The 18,391-nt window shown below is 34.3% G+C and overlaps 3 protein-coding genes across 9 annotated transcripts; 2 read left to right on the top strand and 1 right to left on the bottom strand.

The window, feature by feature from the left end:
* The first annotated feature begins 2,717 nt into the window (after window positions 1-2,717).
* Window positions 2,718-7,463, top strand: LOC133704632 (nuclear poly(A) polymerase 3). 6 transcript variants are annotated; one of them, XR_009844105.1, is made up of 12 exons: window positions 2,718-2,928; window positions 3,086-3,163; window positions 3,245-3,352; window positions 3,702-3,764; window positions 3,856-4,017; window positions 4,288-4,401; window positions 4,913-4,975; window positions 5,098-5,403; window positions 5,641-5,811; window positions 6,202-6,600; window positions 6,885-6,994; window positions 7,068-7,463. XR_009844105.1 is itself a non-coding variant. In XM_062129517.1 (11 exons), exons 1-10 carry the CDS (start codon window positions 2,896-2,898, stop codon window positions 6,589-6,591), a joined length of 1,488 nt encoding a protein of 495 aa, XP_061985501.1. In that variant the 5' UTR covers window positions 2,718-2,895; the 3' UTR covers window positions 6,592-6,600; window positions 6,885-7,463. The 6 variants fall into 6 exon arrangements, 4 of the variants coding, with proteins under 4 accessions (XP_061985501.1, XP_061985500.1, XP_061985499.1 ...); XR_009844104.1 differs by having other exon boundaries at window positions 6,865-6,994; XM_062129517.1 differs by having other exon boundaries at window positions 6,885-7,463.
* Window positions 7,464-10,760: 3,297 nt separating this feature from the next.
* On the top strand, window positions 10,761-11,695 carry LOC133704814 (uncharacterized). Its single transcript, XM_062129819.1, has one exon. It carries the CDS (start codon window positions 10,987-10,989, stop codon window positions 11,512-11,514), a length of 528 nt encoding a protein of 175 aa, XP_061985803.1. The 5' UTR covers window positions 10,761-10,986; the 3' UTR covers window positions 11,515-11,695.
* A 3,514-nt stretch (window positions 11,696-15,209) lies between these two features.
* Window positions 15,210-18,222, bottom strand: LOC133705751 (uncharacterized). Of its 2 annotated transcripts, none has more exons than XR_009844334.1 (4): window positions 17,949-18,222; window positions 16,678-17,551; window positions 15,729-15,892; window positions 15,210-15,593 (listed from the first exon to the last, which is right to left on the bottom strand). XR_009844334.1 is itself a non-coding variant. In XM_062131135.1 (4 exons), the coding sequence occupies exons 2-4, from the start codon at window positions 17,183-17,185 to the stop codon at window positions 15,536-15,538; spliced, it is 708 nt and encodes a 235-aa protein (XP_061987119.1). In that variant the 5' UTR covers window positions 17,186-17,551; window positions 17,949-18,199; the 3' UTR covers window positions 15,210-15,535. The 2 variants fall into 2 exon arrangements, 1 of the variants encoding a protein (XP_061987119.1); XM_062131135.1 differs by having other exon boundaries at window positions 15,729-15,870; window positions 17,949-18,199.
* Window positions 18,223-18,391: the final 169 nt, after the last annotated feature.

Below are 18,391 nucleotides of genomic sequence, written 5' to 3'. Positions count from 1 at the left end.
TAAAAAAACATAACTACATAAATATTTCATCCTATAAAATTAAATATCTTAATCTACAATTGTTTCTCAATTATTTCTAGTTTTATTTCTAGTTATCGTTTATTGTTTTTTTTCATTACTTGTTAACATACATAGTTTCTTGATTATTTTGATTACATATATCTATTAACTTTTTTATTTTAATTTAGAATTTTTTCAAATGCAAAAACATGTTGAAAAAATACATATATAAAATTTTTTATTAAAAAAAATATATGATCCACAATGAAGAACAAGTCAAGTATCTAATTGCACTCCATTACGAGTTGTTGTGAATTCCAGCGGGGGAGTGTTTTTTACTTTAATTCTTTAATTTTTTTTCTCCTTATTGGATTTTTATATTGTAAAACTGAAGGCGGAAAGAAAGAAGATTGTAGTGGAGAAAGTGATGATTTAAAAAGTGGCGTGAAAAGTTTGTTTTAATCCTGTTACTTGCCAAATGATCAATTTTTAGTCTTGTTTAATTTTGATACAAAATTTTATTGTTTTTATTTTTTAATTTTTAATTTAAGAGATAAGAGATATTCACCATATTTTAGTGATAAAAAAAATATCAGTTGATACCAATTTCAACCATTATAATAATTAATATTTGCATTAATAAGTTTTATTTAATAAAAAAAGTTTTAATGAGATATTATTTTATATTACAATTACCTGAAATGACAGGTTTAAGTTTGAGAAGTTTTTGATATTTAGGTTTCATTTAGGATTTTTGAATATGTTTTATGATTGTTTGAGATTATGAATAAATTTAATGAAATCTTTATAATATTTTATAGATATTTTTAAATAAAAACAAGTTGAAAACCATACTAGAATTTTTTTTATCTTAGCAATTAATTATTGATGTGCTTACTTATTGCACTGTAAGAATTTATTTTATCGCCATGTAATCTGTTAGCTAGTGCGTAATTATACAACTTGTGAATAATCATGCTAGAAAAAGGAAAAAATATTATCACGGACGGCCAAGTACATTTATCAATAATGTTGTAGATTTTTTTTCTTATGATTTAGCCAGTCACATAATAGCTGTGATAATTACAAGGCAAGTATTTTGAAAAACTGAGTGTTAGAGTGTCCCCTCTTTGTTTTATGTTATACAAATATTTAAAAAAAAATTAATTTTTTTTTACTTTAAATTAATATATTTTTAATATTTTTAGATTATTTTAATACATTGATTTCAAAAAAATATTTTAAAAAATAAAAAAATAATTTTTGATATGTTTATAAATAAAAAATACTTTAAAAAACAATCACAATCACAGTCCTTAAATACCATGGATAGACTTGAGTGATAACTAAGTGACTAGAAATATGGTAATTTTTGTTTTATATATATTTTATTTAAAAAATATATAAAATTAATATTTGAAGTATTATTTTATAGTTTTGACATGTTAATATAAAAAATAAAAAATTATTAAAAAAATATATTTTTAAATACTTTATATTATTATAATTTATTGGGAGGTGCGTGCTTTAAAAATTATCATATCCCAAGAGGATTAGGAAAACTAACATTGCTTAGATAAAAAAGTTGCAAGGAAATGTACATGTTAACGAGTCGCGTGATTAGGGAGAGCGCAATTTAGTAAATTATGTTGTTGGCGATAGCTTTTCTTAAATATACAATGTACCAGATTAAAATTTATTTTATTTGTGTTTTTATTCTCGATACATATATTTATTTTAATTAGTTCATAAACACAAGCCCATCTTATCTCTACTCTCCTAAGAAAAAATACTTTCTTTATATGAAAATAAAAGTTTTTATTCTGAATATTTATCTACTTTCTTAATCAGTTATTTATTACATAAACATAAACATAAACTCAAATCTTATCCCTACATTTCGCGAACATAATTATCTCCTCACACGTCAATAATGTATTAGATAAAAAAATTATTTTATTTGTTTTTTATTTTCAATATTTATCTATTTTTTAACAGGTCCTGCATCATTTTATTCTCAAATCAATTGTTTTGATTCCCAGAGGATAAGTATTATTTGAAAGTTTAAATTAAACTAAAAAACAAAAAAAATTAGGTGCTATTTTTCAAAAGCTTTTTTGGTCTGTACAATTTTGAAAAAAAAAAAACACACATTACTTCTATTACAGAATATACAATGATTTACATTGAATGGATTAAAAGACAAAAACCCGACAATGATAACATTCTAACTAACCTATAATAAAAATGGTATAACATTATGTTGTTAAACAAACATTGTAAATTCAAATTTCACACCATTTAAATAGGGCTGTCTTGTTTTTTATTTTTATTTTTTATTAAAACTAATTTGATTTATTAAACTTCCATTCAATAATATATAAAACATTATCAAATATTACAATAATATAATTAAACATGTCTTGTCTTATAACTTATTCAAGGAAAAAAATGTATATGAGTTACAATGAAAAAATAATAATTAAATAAATAATAAAATCAATAATGAATATTCCAGAAACATGTCTTTTTAGTGACGGTTTAAGGGTGTGATGAATATTATTTTTTATAATTTATTTGTAATATTAAAACATCACCCTTTATATATATATATAAATCCTTTTTCTTTTTAAATATTTTTTTCATACAATATCCACACAATCACCCCCCGCGTCAAGACGCGCGCAGACGCTTTTTAACGTCAGGGCGAGGCAAAACTAATACAAGGAGACTGTTAAGAAAAAGTTGCTCCTCGTAGCGTGGTCATGATCAATTAAAAAACCCCAAAACAACAGAATCCTTTTAAAAAATGGACACCTTACATTTGATAGCTCTGCATCCATAAACCCTACCCCCCCCCTTTCCATCTCCCTCTGTCAACCCCATTCGCTTCAAATGGAGGACGAAAGGTCTCTCTCGCTTCTCAAGGTTGGTTTATATAATGTATTTTCAACAGAATATTAGTTGATTTGCTGCTATTTTGTTTAAATTTCATAAACTTTTGATTTGGATTTACACACACACACACACACACAAACACACACATATATACTCGTATATTTATTTTCTTTAAAAATGCCTGTAGTTAATGGTTAATGAAGGATTATTCCCATCTCCAGAAGAAGACGAGAAGAGGAAGATTATTGTCGAGAAGCTCAAAACAGTACTCATTATTCACATTCGCAAACTAATCAATGTTTTCTTTTACAAAATCTCTGATGAATGTGCCCTATAACTGTTGCAGATTGTGGTAGCGTGGGCTAAGAAGGTGGCGTGGCAGCGGTGTTTACCAAAACAACAAATTGCAGCTACATCTGCTGCTATATTGACTTATGGATCCTATGGACTTGGAGTAAGTCTTTGTTGTGAAATGAAATGCTGATTACTGATAGCACATTTTGAAATTTCTTCGCTGTGGTTGAGTATTTTAAATGATCTTAATTTTTCTAAATTAAGAGCTCTCTGATCATATCCACCTCAATTTGCTTGTAATGCACCAATTCACTATCACATGTTTGTGTGTCAATTTTCAATTTCTTTTTTTTTTGTTTTTTAATCAAGCACAGCATTCTACTATAGACCTTAGGCATGTAAATTTGGTTTGAATGCACCATTCCTATTAATATGTCCTTGCTAATTTTGATCACATACTTTGTCTTTGTAAAACGTGTTTGTGAATTTTATCTGTCTGGTTCGTTCAGGTTCATGATCCAGAGTCTGATATTGATGCTTTATGTGTTGGTCCTTTCTTCGCCACTATAGCTGTAAGTTTTCTCTGTTTGTGCTCATCTAGTTTAACCATGTGGATTGGAATAAGTATTGTCTCGATTTTTGTATTATTCATTACTCGTGCAGGAGGACTTTTTTATTGTTTTGCACAACATACTTAAGAGCAGGCCTGAAATATCAGAAATCCATTGTGTGAAGGATTCAAAGGTTCCTTTGATGCGGTTTACATTTGATGGGATTTCAGTTGATCTTCCATATGCTCAGCTTAAAGTCTTAAATGTTCCTGAAGTAAGTATGCATACGTTGGACTTGAACAGATTGTATGGTGGATGAAACATTCTTCTAAACATGATGTTTGCAGTGTTCTTTCCTTGTCAGGATTGAGTAGATGATTGAAGTGCCTTTTTTACTTGTTTTTTTCATTCTTACAAATTGCTTTCCTTGTATCTAGTAACTTGGTCAATAGATGCGCTGTGTGCTGCTCCAGTTTGATCAATCGTGGTTCTTTTCCCCAGTTGATAACAAGGATATTTGACATTTCGACTTGCTGAATCGCAGAACGTGGACATCCTCAATCTATCCCTTTTGACTAATATTGACGAGACTAGTTGGAAGAGTTTGTCTGGAGTACGTGCTAATCAACGGATACTGCTGCTTGTTCCAAACCTGAAGGTAGATGTTCCTCATTTTTTCTTTCCCATTCACACAAGGATCTCAACTCTTGATTCATTCAGCATGACTATAGTTCATGTATCAGCCTTAACACATCAGTTCCCACAGTAGCTGGTACTTGTCTTTTTGGACAATGTCCCATATTTATTCAAAAGATGCATGTGTACACCTCAATATTGTTACAGCCACTGGATCACTATTCACAAGAGATTTATGCCATGATCCATCCATGGTTTATGAAATCTGAGTGTCTTGCCAATTTTTTTTTCTTTACATGATGGTAATTTCTTGCACTAATGCATTGGTCCTAGATGTTTCCCCTGGGAACAAACTAGGCCAATACATGGAGCTCTTGTGGACTATAATTTTCTATCTGTGCAACACATGCTATTGCCACTATAATTATGTGCTTAGATGGTTTGCTTGCAATAGATTTGAAGATTTTTCAGATTGCAGTAATTTGTTATAGCAGTTTTTTGACGAGTATCAGATTTTTGAAATGATGTTTCAGAATTTCCAATCCATGCTGCGATGTCTTAAACTGTGGGCAAAACGGCGAGGAGTGTATGGTAATGTAAGTGCAACGTGCATGTTAGTTATATCAGTTTCATGCTTTGCTTCTATCTGAGATGGGCTTTATCAGAATAACCTTTCCCCCAAAAAATATGGATCCACTTAAATATGCATTGTTTGCAGCTAAATGGGTTTCTGGGAGGAGTGCATTTAGCAGTTCTAGCAGCCTTTGTTTGTCAAAATCAGCCTAGCGCCAGTGTAATTGCTTTAATTTCAAACTTCTTTAGTACATATGCGATGTGGCCTTGGCCTACACCTGTTATGCTCCAAGATGGAATGCCATCAAATGTGGAAGATGTGATTGAGACTCGATTCTACATGCCTATTCGTTTGCCATGTAGTCCATACGAGTATTGCCATTCCAATGTCACTAAAAGCACATTCACCAAGATCAGAGCAGAGTTTCTCAGAGGGCATTCTATGACTAGGGTATGTTTATTATTTAATTGAGACTGGAATACCTGTCTTGACTATTTACCTACACTGTGATTTGCTTGTGGCTTCTTTAGCACTTTTTTCTTTGGTTGGAGGGGCTGTTTTGGAGCTAGTTCCTTAATCAGATGGGGATGCTGTTCTATATATTGATTCTGTTCTAGTTAGCTATAGAGATCTTAATCAAAGAGGATTTTATACAAAAGACTGTAGAACTGTTTTCTTACAATACAGGATCTTCTAAAGTTAAAGCTGGACTCTGATGTGGGGAGAATTTTTGAGCCTTTCCCATACTCAACGAACTATACACGATTTGTCAAAATCTACCTTTCAGCTCCTGATCAAGATGAGCTAGGAGACTGGGTGGGCTGGGTGAAGTCACACTTCCGCTGTCTACTTCTTAAGGTAACTGGCTCATGTGCGCTCCTTCATTTTGGTAATCATCCGGGCATTTATTCACATAAGAACTAGTTGTGTGAAGATGTTGCCTGAATCAGTAAATAAAGATGAGAATTAGCAATGCTAGTTTGTGTCTATGTCTTGGTAAACGGCCTCATTAGCCTCAGTTTCATTGCCTTCATGGTCTTGGAGAATCTTCCCTTCCGTGGTCATACAATGCAAGGTATACCAACCCCAACCAGATAGATTTTAACTTCAGTGTATTGCTTTTGTGGGCACTCTCAAAGTAATCGATCTAATAGTACTCATGAATTTATTTTTACGTATTTTTTTTTTTAATCTCGTGATTTGGTCTCTCCTTCCTTGCAACACTTTCTGAGGTTTTATTTGCTTCAGCTGGAAGCCGTGCAGGGCTTTTGTGACCCCAACCCCGTGGAATATGTTGATATGGATGCATCTGAACCAAATGTTGTTTTCTACTGGGGCCTAAATCGCAGTAGAAGCAATTTCGTGTATATAGAACCTGTTGAGGAGGATTTCTCGAGGAGTATATACTGTGGCTATAATGGCATTCGTGGAAAGATGGAATTATCTATCGTGCAAGCATCTGAACTACCAAAGAATGCTCGGTTTGACAGTGGAAACGGCAAGAAAATGAAAGCATGCTGGAAGATGCTTGACTACAATCAAAGGAGGACCCCAGCATATTCGCAACATCTGCCAAGCTACTTTGTTGGGTATGTGGAAAGCAATGGAGACACCGAGCACCCAAGTACTGGGGGCTAAAAGTTTACTGTATGCTCTCTTACTCTGTTCTGGTACTGATCTTGTTTTGCATCCTACCTTGAGAAATTTGTGTGCGATTAGAATTTAGGGTTAAGGGCTTATGGATTGAACAACTTAGTCTGTGATAGCATATTAGCTCTAAAACAACATAAATAGGATGGATTCTAAAGATATAAAAAAGAAAGGGAGTTTGCAATAGACGGGACTTGTGTAAATTACGTCGATCAATGCTTTCCTTCTAATAATTTTTTTTTATCTTTTACATTTGTTGAGTTGACAATTGAACCCGTTAGGAAACGAAGTTGGGCATGTTAGAATGCAATCAACACGAACTTGATTAACCAGCTTTGGAGTTTCGAACTAAAGCAATCGTTCTCCTTTGGAGTTATGATGTAAAGCAATTGTAAGTTCTTGTGCCACAAATTTTCTTTTGGATAAATCTTGTGCAACAAACTTTGAAATAGATACCCCTTCAGCATTGGCCAAGAGGCTGCAAATCTGCCACAATGCCGAGAAAGAGCCCAATTCGTGTGAGGTGGTTTTCATTATCGATTAGCGCGAGGCAGGCGTTGACTAATGCGAGCAGAATCTCTATGATCAAGGCCATAGGAAGATGAGGATTTTGGCATTTCGAACTTCTTTTCCCGAGGACAAGAGGTAGATATTGAACGAAGAAGACCAGCTTCTCGTTCACAAGAATATGCATTAGAAGCGAGAGCCCACAAATAATAGGCACGAGGGGTCTGGCCCATGGCAACACCTTAGGCTTTGCCCCCCTTTGCTTTCTAAACTCGGTAACATATTTTATAAACTATTACATTTATTTATTAACGATTATTATTGTTATTATTATTGGTTAAACTAGAACATAATGAGGTGCTGACTATTGCTCATAAGCATGAGAAAAATCTCATTGTTTTTTTTTTTTCAAGACGAGGATTATAATAAGCAAAACGATATTTTTTTAAAAAACCTCATTGTTCATAAGCATGACTATTATTATTATTTAAAAGAAAGAAGAATCCATGGCTAGTTGATTTAGGACTCAGCTTCTTCCTTTTTCCTTCTCCATGGCCAGTAGATTTGCTTTGGACGGGCTATTGTGGTTCAACCACTGTTAGAAAGTGTATAGTTTTTTTTTAATTATTAATGGATAAAAAATATCTATTAAAATTAATATTGTTTTAATATTAATCTAAGGTTAAGTATGACCTTCCAATTTTTATATTTAAAACCCCTAACAATTCCCGTAAGTCAGGAAGTGAGAATTTCAAAATTTGTTTTAACTTTGGAAAAAGCCCATTCTCTTAAAATCAAATTCAACTCATAGCATCTTAAGAAAACTAAATTCCTAATAAAACAATTAATTCTTTTGGTATGATTTTAGCGAACCATATTGGTAGAACTGGATTTTAACGAGCCATTATTGAGTAATTTCGTGGGTAAAAACATCCCCGTTGATTTCAAATTTGTTTCGAGTTGATTAATAAAAGATTTACCTCAATTCTTGACACATCATGATTTTTATTGAAAATTTATGGAGCCATGTAATTATAGGGGTGAATAAAACCAGTTTCTCACCTTAAACTTTGGAATAAAAAGGTCGAAGCTATGAATATAGATGGGGCAGGATTGTCGAGAATTTTAAAATGATGAAATTTCTATTTGACTTCCATTAAATTACTAAGATATTCTCTTATATATTATAGGCACATTGACTTATGGGAAGAATTCTCTCTTCAAATTTATAGTCATGAAACTTGAGATGTTTATAACATCATCTTCTCACCTTAAATTTAGAATTGGATTTGATATGTTTGCTCTAGATACATACAATATAAGATGAACTTGGTTGAATAAGAAAATGATGGAAATTATAAATAATTTTAATATAAGTCAAGAATTTGGATCTTGGATGAAGAACTGACACTACTCACATGCAAACACAACAAGATTTGAGGTGATCGGATTGAGAGTTGGCTTGCTTATTTACAAATAACTAAACAATTAAAATCAAACAATCCAAGAAGCAGGTGCACTTGATTGATTGATGAACACTGCTCCTGTTATCCAAAAAAAAAATAAAAAATTATGTGAACTGTCTAACAATCTTTGAATTTGATGATCTGCAGCGTGTTGCTAGTCTAATAGCGGTGTGCTCGTTGCAAATGTAAAGAAATCACAACTTCAAATCCTCAATTTAAAGTATATTTAAGCTTAAAAAAATATCCCATTATATGAGAAAGTCAAAATAAGCCCTCGTTTTTGTAGCGCGACATGTTCGTAGTGAATAGTGACGAGGTCAAGCAACCTCTACTGAAGGGTGTGATTTTTATCACAGCCAGCATGGGTTGATCTTCTTTTATGATGATGAACAGTGTTGAATCCCCGCAAAATAAGTTCTTTTACAAAATAAGTTCTTTTAAAAAATTAACGATCCTTCTACGCTTAAGTTAAATTAAGAAGATGAGGAGACCAATATGAATAGGAAACCAATATACAATCTCTTTATATGATGCGTAAAGAGATTTAACTTGAGCATGAATACGATAGACACCTGACATGTCTTTCTTGTTTTCCATGTCGCTAAGCTTAAGTTGAAGTTTTTAGCGGAATTAAGAAGTCCATGGAAAGTTACGCTTAAAATCTTGAACCTGAAAGCGAAGAAAATATGGTTTTTATCTCTGCCAACCACGGACACACATTTACAAGGTAAACTGAGCCACGAACAAGGCAGAAAAATGGCATCGAAAAGGAGGACACTTGGTAAAATCGATGTGGTCTGCTGCGGGTCTGCGGGCTGCTTTCTTGTCAGCACCCCACCGTGGAAAATCCCTTTTGCCGAAGAGGAGGAGGAAAACAGGTGGGGACGTGGAGGTCCAGGCCCAAGGGATCAAAATTATCATCAACTGTAAGCAGAATCTTAATTTGATCCCCACCAAAAAAGAGTTTTACATTCTCATCTCATATCTTCTTAAAAAGATTTGCTAAGCACGATTCGGCAGGTCCCTTTAAAACAGTTGGAGTTTGATAATCAAGAAGTTAACATTAAGAATTTATAGTAAATCCATCTTCACAGCTCATATCGGTATCATAGAATTAAGATTGAGGGATCACTTTTCACTTTATTCTTTTTTATGTGGATATAGATGTAAATGTAAACGTAGATGTTGCTGAGACTGGGAAAAGATAGACCACGAACAGCAGCAGTGCTCGTAAGGGGACAGATAATAAGATGGGCTTGATCCACAGTAACCGGATCCATGGAGAGTAAATCACGAGCTGAGGTGATTTTGTCGACATTGGAGCTTGAGTTGAGATCAAACCCAAGACAGTGGTCTTCGCTTTTGACATGGGTCCAAACTTGTCAGCATCATGAAAGGGTTTGCCGTTTTTAATGTATATCTCGAGAGCTTCATTTCAAACCAGTGCTATCAACGCCAGGCTTTAGAATTTAGATCATTCCAGAAGTTCACGAGCCAGTCTGTGAGATGCTTTTCCTAGCAAGAAAAGAGACAATTAATGTCCGATAAAAGAAATAGAAAGCACTGGAGGCCACAAACTGCACACCACGTGTCACTCAAAACATGGTCATGCCTCATAATGTCAACCAGACTGACGTTTGAATAATACTCTTTTTTTTAATCTCCAACCATTTCGAGAGTACTTCCTTTACTTTTTTATCATCATTTTCTTGTTTTTTTTGTTTCAACTTTCAACTGGAGGACAGATTCTTTTACGATAAGGTTTCAATTACCAATCACATCTTAGTTGATGTTTTTTTTTAAAAAAAATTATATATATATATATAATATTAAAAAAAATAATCATGATTTTTTTTAATATTTATTTTTTGTTTAATATTAAAAATTTTATGATTTTTGTATTATTTTAATATAATGGTATTAAAAATAATTTTAAAAAATAAAAAAATATTATTTTAAACATCCTCTGTATATGCGATGATAATGGAGAAAATTAAAATCACTGTGACGAATTTACATCTGAAAAGTTTAAGCAGAAACTCATAACCAATTCTTAACGATTTTAAATATAAATAATCATTTCAGAATCCATGACTTTGAGGTTCCGAATTAAATATGAGTATTTTATATAATGATTAACGAGATCACGAGTTCAGTTAACAACTAACATCAGAGAATAATGTGAACGCAACTCCATCTGACACTGGTAAAGAGTGACGACAGAGACAATCCACAGATTGAGACATTATTATATATTTGGCAGGCAATGGTTCAAGATCAAGGAGACCCACACTTGAGTTCATTTCAGAACACAATAAGCAAGCAAACAGAATCTATCATATAACAGCATCACCAAACCAATCTAATTCCCTACCCTTCGCTGCCCCTCTTCCTTTTTAGTTCTGCAAAAATGAGAACTTCAGTCTCTTCACTGTCCATTCTCCTTCTTTACATCCTCCTCCTCTCAGCTCCTTTACCACTAACCCAATGTGGTGATCTAGTAGGCCAGATATGCAAGAAGACACCCTTCTACGACCTTTGTGTCTTGTCTTTACAACCAAACTCAGGTACTGATGTTAAAACTCTAGCCTCTAAAATGGCTAATCTCGTCTTGTCCAATGTGACCGATACCCTGAATTTCATCCAAGGCTTAGTTAAACAGGAAACTGGGACATCATTAGAGAGGCCACTGGCTGATTGTGCAGAGTTGTACATACCAGTTGTCAAGTACAATCTTCCTCAAGCCATTGATGCTTTGATTAGAGGAAGGTATGGATTTGCCAATTATGTTTTTTCTGATGTTTCCAAACAAGCTGATGCTTGTGAAAAAAACTTCTCGGCTGAGGATGAATCACCATTGACTGATAGGAATAAACTTATCAGCAATCTTTGTGATGTCGCGGTAGCCATTATCAATATATTGCAGAAGGGTTTCTGATTATGTTCTCTGTCTTCTTATTTTGGTTACTAGTTAGTGTCTGTTTTCGTATGTAGCAGTTCACTTCATTGCTGGACTAAATTAGTGAGAGTCATTCAGGTCTGTATCTAAGTTTTTGTACTTGAAGCAGCAGTTCAGTTTGAACCAGTGAATTATTGGCATCTTTAATCTTTTATTATTATTTTCTTCTGCCATATAAGCTCTTTTTTTTTTTTTTTGTCTGTTTTGTTTTGGACTTGGATGCCTAGTGTTAAGAGGAGTGTAGCCGAGTTAACTCGAGGTTGTTTTTTTTTTCACTGCCCCAAGAAATAAACCCAACCCTAAGTGACCAAAGGTTCTGCAAAGGTTACGGATATTTGAACTTCCTAGTAGTTAAGCAAGTTAGCTACAAAAGTTAGCTCACAAGACAGATTCAGAGACTATCAGTTTGCTGTAATTTTGCGGTGATGTTATAGGATCTCCAAGTGCAGCATAGAGTTGTAGGGGAAGCTCATTGTGATTCTGATGGACCGAGTTCAAGTGATAATTTTGTTTGTCTGTGGAGGCATAACATAAGCCCAGGTTTCTGTTAAAGCCACAGCCTACTTCACAGTTGAACTTGCTGCTACACGGTTGAAAAAACTATTGCAGTTTGTGATTGATGTTTCCTGCCAATCTTATGGGCAGGATGATTAGTTTGGCCCAAAAGGAATTGGACAGGCCATAAATTCAATATGACAATAAATGAGACAATTATGGGCATAATAAAACGAATCTACAGGCCCAAACCAGAGAGGAGGAAAGAACGAAAGAAAATCCACGGATTGAAATTTCTTATATTCATGCTCTACTTATTATTATTATTCATTGAATAGTAAATTTATATATTATTTATTAGGTTTTAGATATCTATATAAATATTCATGTTATGATTATTATTTATTGTTAAAAATAACACACACACACACATATATAACACACCTGTATTACATCAACATTAAAATACATATATATTACATTGGATTAAAAAAATATAAATATTCTAAGTATATATGCATACAATATAAATATATATCTTGAATTAAATTTAATAATATTCATATCCTATTTATTATCTATTACCTATCAGATAAGTTAGCTATCATTAAAAAAAAACCATCTATTCAATCAATATTTCATTGGATTAAATTTCCATCCCTAAGCAAATTTCAAGAAAGGAAAAAGTTCATTCATGGTCTCTCAAGTATCTTATCCGATCAAATCAGCCCATTTATTTTTTTTTCTTTATCAAATTAAATCCTCTGTCTTCAATTTGCAGAAGACAAGAACCTCCGTCCTCTTAACTGCATGCACGTGGCAGCTATCAAATAAATGGATTGGACAGAATAGAATTAGAAGGATTCATTTGAATAAATGTTGAGGCTTGTGGGACCATGCATAACTTTGTCCAAAAGTAAACACTAAACAGCGAGGGTGCGGGGAGAGCGAGGACGAAGAGAGAGAGGAAGTCCTCACCTCGGTGGCAGGCTGATGAGGACCTCATCTTAGAAGGAACGTATACATTCAACACTAAATAAAAATGAGGAGCCAACAACTACTTCCCGCCATGGTTAATATGAGAAATTGCTAGCAAGGTTTAATCTTTCAATTTATTTATAAACTGGTCTAATAAATACATAATATAAGGACAAATCCATACACTATCATGAAGGATGTATTCTTTTTGCACACGCGCGCGCGCGCACATGATGTTTATTCTCTTCGCCCAGTACTTGATTTTCTGTTTTACATGAAGATGCGCACTCAGTTCACACCCATGATGTAATGAAATTGTTATGAAAGAAAAAGAAGAAGAAGAACCAAACGGCTTTTGGGGTTTTAAATACCAAAATGTGCTCATGTGGCTGTCTATCTTCCTGTGTTCTTGTTCCTTTAGCTGTTTTCCCAGCAACTTCTTCTACATTACCTCCCAACAAGAATAAAAAGAACTCAAAAGGCATCAATGAAGATGCATGGTGTGATTTGTAGTAATCCACAAGTTAAGACAAAACGTGATGGTGGTCGTTTTAAACCCATACGCTTTGCAGATATTGACTGCAGATCGAAAGCAAGCTAGCACACGAGTCTGCTTATAGAAGACCAAGTCTCAAAAAAACTTTAGTTTTGTTTTTAATCGAAGACCAAGTCAAAAAGCTTAGAAATCTTCACATCTCCAAATGATTTTGAAGGAAGAGGACAGTAGTCAGAAACCAACTGTGGTTTCACAAATTTGGTTTCCTTTGTAAAATGTTTTACTCTTTGTTTCTTTTCTTTCAGTGCGGTACTTCTCGGACTCTAAAGGCAACTTCTTTCATGATAAAATTAGGCTAGGGCATGTGATGCCAGCGTTTTCTCCTTCGCCAATTATATAAAGTGAAGTGTAAACTCAACCTCATCCTTAACTAGTACAGACATTTTCTGCCCTTGCTTCATTGAGAAACACTTGTGCAATTATATTCACGGTAACAAGAACATGTCATGAAACTCGATTTCGTGACAGAAAGAGAAGCCTAACTCCCTATTAAAAATCACCACACCACGGCACCGAGTCTAGCTATTTGCATTCCGGAAGAGATGAAACATCCAATCTCTTTATCGTCCGTTTCACATCTCCGTTGCCTCCTCCTCCTGTTTCTTGCACCACTAATCCAATGTGGTGATTTGATAAACAAAACTTGCAAGAAGACACCTGATTACAATCTCCGTGTCTCATCTCTACAATCAAATCCTAAAAGTTCGGATGCAGATGTTCAAGGTCAAGCCGACATAATGGCAAAAATCACTTTGTCAAATGCAACTGACACGCTAAGTTACATTCGTAAACTAGTCAACCAAACCGAAGATCCCAAGCTGGAACAATCCTTAGCTTAGTGTGCTGAAGTGTACATACCAGTTGTGCAGTACATTCTTCCCCAGGCTATCAATGCCTTGAATATGGGTGGCTATGGATTTGCCAAGTATGGGATGTTGGATGCTGCCGATTATGTTGATTCGTGCACAGGGTCGAAGAAATCACCACTAGCTGGTAGGAAACAACTCGTGCTGGACCTATGTGGTGTAACTGTGGCCATCATCAACATATTGCTGAAGAAATGAATATCTGATCTAAAATCTCCTTTTCATCCACATCCCTTAGAGCTGCTGCTACTTTTGATTAACCAAATTTCTTCTTCCATAAATCATACAACATCATATCCATGTTGTCTTTTGCATGAACTAGGTATGGAGCGTAATAAATTCCTAAAATGAAATCTTCAAACACTACCTGGTGCTAGGAGATACCGACAACACCAACAGAAAAATAAAAACAGAGCAAAGCAAAAAAAACTAGTAAGGCTAAGTTCCAGAAAAAAAGGATGAAAGAAATCCATTGATTTCGAACACCAATCCATGAAGTAGAAGAAAGATACCGTATTGACAACAACAAATCTAAAGAGAATACCAGGTCTTTCCATTGCAATTTATTTAAACATAAACACATTCCATGTTATACTTTACAGATAACAGGCTACCATCAACAGTCATTTCGCCTCTCTAATACCTAAAACATAGGGATCCATATATAATGCTGCTTCATATTTAGGCACTCCTTACCCATTCCATCCCATTTTGTTCAATCAAATAAAAAAATGGTTTGTAGAACAAGAAACGAGATTCATTTAAATCTAGCAAATCAATTCACAAACAAACCTGCCTTTGTTTCATTATGGAGAATTATACAGTAAGTCCGCTGTAAGGAGGGAACTTATCATAACTGGCTCAACCTAAAAGGCCACAGCACAAAACTGTTTTTCGCCAAAAATCCACCAGTAAACTTTTACGGTAATCTAACTCATTCCAAACACTATGCATGTAAGGGATAAATTACACGACAAACTTTGATCTTGGAGGGATACTGGTACAAAAAGTGCAAGTATATGGCTTGCATGAGGAGTGCAAGAAAGCAGGTAAATTTCTTTCAACAATACAAGCTTGATTACAGTAACTGTCTTCTTTTCCCCACTCATCGCACAGTTCTTGGATTTTTGGGAGGATCTGAACCAGCAATTGTTTCTATGAAGCTGCAATGCATCAACAAATAAACAGATTAGTTGTAGTAGACCATAACATAATATTAACACCTGATATGACCAAAGCAGAAAGTACATGTATTTAAAGTGCAAGATATAACAGGAGAAATGTGATCCATGACATACTTCGGATATCCAGACCCAGGTCCATTAGACTCGCTTGCAGATGGATTCCCAAAGTATTGAACTGAAATTAAACCATCACCAGCTGTCTCTGATGACACAGGAGATCCCATTGAGCTTGCAGATGTAGCTCTGGATGACATTCCTGCAAAATGAATTGCATGAAACTACGAACATAAGTTAGCAAAAAGAAAGAAAATGCTTATAGAAAAATGCCAGCAGTGATTTCTGTAATGGAATGACCTCTTGTAAAAAATTATTAAGTAATATGATCAATGAGTTTCCAAAAATGAATTGCAATTTGCAATGGCACCCAGGCAAAATTATCATTTTACAAGCAAGGGAAGCACAAACAAAAAGATCATAAAACAAATAATGAAACAGGAGAAAAAGGGTAGAGAGAGAGTGATAGAAAGCCTGAAACTAAATCATCTTTTCCCAAATGCCCCCAAACAATTAAGGATGTCTGAAAAATTAGAGAAAGCAGGAAAAAGAAAATAGATGGACAACACTGGAACATGATACAATGTCGTTTTGAAAACTCTAACCCTGTTACATGTAGCCAACATTATACACACTGGGCAAGATTCAGAAAACCATTTCAGCATAAGATACAGTATATTAGAATCAAAATTCAGAAGCCCACCCACCTTTCGCAAATAAACATCTATATACAAGAAAACCACTTGGATGGGAGCTGTAACATAAATAGCAGATGCTGAAAATGGACAATAGGGGAAAAATTCACACATTCCAGCTCAAAGAAGTCAAATGTAACTTATGAATGATTGGGAAATTCAAACATAAAGAAAAACTCTAGAGTCCAAATCTAAGGCATGTATTAAAGCATAAGTTATCCACATAACATTTGTATCCAAACCATTGGCTTGAACCAAGTATGGGTTAAAGACTAAGGCAGTAATACTGTGAGAAGATCTTGCACATGCATTACCTTGAAAGAGAATCACAAGGCAAAATAGAATGGTGAGCACCACGGCAAATAGATTGTTATTGGATGATGGCTTTGTAGCTTTTAATTTCTTCAAGGCCTTCATCCGCTCAATCCTTGCACGCTTCAACATGGCTAGTTCAGAAATCTCCTTGATCAGCTTCTGGTCAGCAGCATCCAATGATGGACCTCGTGGAGGCCTAGGAGGCTTTTTATTGCTCGTTTTTTTATGCTTCCCCTTTACCATTTTCTTCTCTACTTGATCAACAGATATTTCACCCTCCAACTTCGCATGGTCTGCAGAACCACCACCAGAGTCTGACACGTAGCCACACAAATTTACCCTCTCTTCACCATTGGCTGTCCCATCAGCGAATGCCCCACAAACATTAGCAAGCAACGGCTTTGTTGGTGTTTTTACTCCTGAACCTGCATCTTTACATGAATCTTCAACACTATTTCTCACCCCACTTTCAAGATCAACCACAAAATCTCTATCTCTTGGAGCCATTTGATCTATTTCTAGCAACCAAAGCCAGTCTGATGTCTTCAATTTCTCACTCTAAACAATTAAAGCCCAAAATAGATTCACAAGAACAAGACCGCTAAAAGAAATTAAACCTCAAAGTCAACCCATCATACGAAATTAACCTTTTTTTACATGATAAAGTACAGAGCACTGCGAGCATTGACGATAAAGATATCCAACTTCAGCAAGTAAACAACACTTTCCAGTTATAACTCGCAAATGAAGACATACAGAGTCCACAGTAATAGCAAACTAACTTGCCCTTTTCACTAAAAAAGCCTCAACCTTTGACTCCTTCCGAAACCCAGGCTGTCAATCTCAAAATTAATCACAAAAACTAACAAAACCCTGCATTTTGAATAATGGAATAAAAAGTTAGCCACACTCCATATGCTGTAATGGGCCCAAAATTAGAGTTTGTGCTTCAATCTGCAGAGTGTACATAATTGGAAAAACAAAAGGCAAAACAAATAACATGACTTTAACATTCCTTCACAAAACAGGCAAATACAAAAACTCCGATAAGAAAAGCTTAAAACTTGATAATAATCAAAGAACCCATTAAGCCTTGAAAATAAAGCAAGGCAGGCACAAATCAAACCCACAAAGCAAAACCACAAGAAAACAATGCATTACAAATTACAGGATCAAATACACAAAACGAAAGCACCCCGTTATTTTTTTTAATTAAACCCTAAAAAGAGCAGGGGAAGAAAAACGAAAAGGAAAAGGAGTGGATAAGTACCTTGTAGAGAAAGAGAGAAAACCCCAGATCCGAAGCAGACAAAGGCAGTCAAAATGGGCTATCTCTCTCTCTCTCTCTCTCTCTCTCTCTCAATGTTAGAAAATAAAAATAAAAGCAACAGATAGTAATATAATAAATATAAAGAAAATAGACAGAAAGGATGAGAAAGAAGCGAGACACAAGGGAAGGACACGGGAGGTTTCAGCGAGAAAAAAAAGAAGATTCCGGTCGTTACTAAACTTAAATTGTTGAATCCTAAATATTAATTAAAGAAAAAAAAAGAAAACAATTAATTATTTCCTTGTTTCTTATGAAAACCAGGCGATGTGATTGTCTTGGAAATTTCACCGACACTTGGCTGTGTTTTTCCTTTTATTTACAATTTCAGTTTTATGCCCCACAACTTATAAATTTTGTGTGTTTTTATTGACAATAAAATTTGC

The sequence above is a fragment of the Populus nigra genome, chromosome 10, assembly GCF_951802175.1.
Source record: "Populus nigra chromosome 10, ddPopNigr1.1, whole genome shotgun sequence".
In the NCBI taxonomy this organism is placed as follows: domain Eukaryota; kingdom Viridiplantae; phylum Streptophyta; class Magnoliopsida; order Malpighiales; family Salicaceae; genus Populus; species Populus nigra.
This window is presented reverse-complemented; position numbering and strand designations above follow the sequence as displayed.

Coding starts and splice junctions, on each gene's coding strand:
- LOC133704632 (XM_062129517.1), top strand. CDS start 2,896: ATGGAGGACGAAAGGTCTCTCTCGCTTCTCAAG. Junction 2,929..3,085: donor GGTCTCTCTCGCTTCTCAAG/GTTGGTTTATAT, acceptor AAATGCCTGTAG/TTAATGGTTAATGAAGGATT. Junction 3,765..3,855: donor CTTTCTTCGCCACTATAGCT/GTAAGTTTTCTC, acceptor TTACTCGTGCAG/GAGGACTTTTTTATTGTTTT.
- LOC133704814 (XM_062129819.1), top strand. CDS start 10,987: ATGAGAACTTCAGTCTCTTCACTGTCCATTCTCCTTCTTTACATCCTC.
- LOC133705751 (XM_062131135.1), bottom strand. CDS start 17,185: ATGGCTCCAAGAGATAGAGATTTTGTGGTTGATCTTGAAAGTGGGGTG. Junction 15,871..16,677: donor CCTTGTGATTCTCTTTCAAG/GTAATGCATGTG, acceptor TTCATTTTGCAG/GAATGTCATCCAGAGCTACA. Junction 15,594..15,728: donor CCTGGGTCTGGATATCCGAA/GTATGTCATGGA, acceptor GATGCATTGCAG/CTTCATAGAAACAATTGCTG.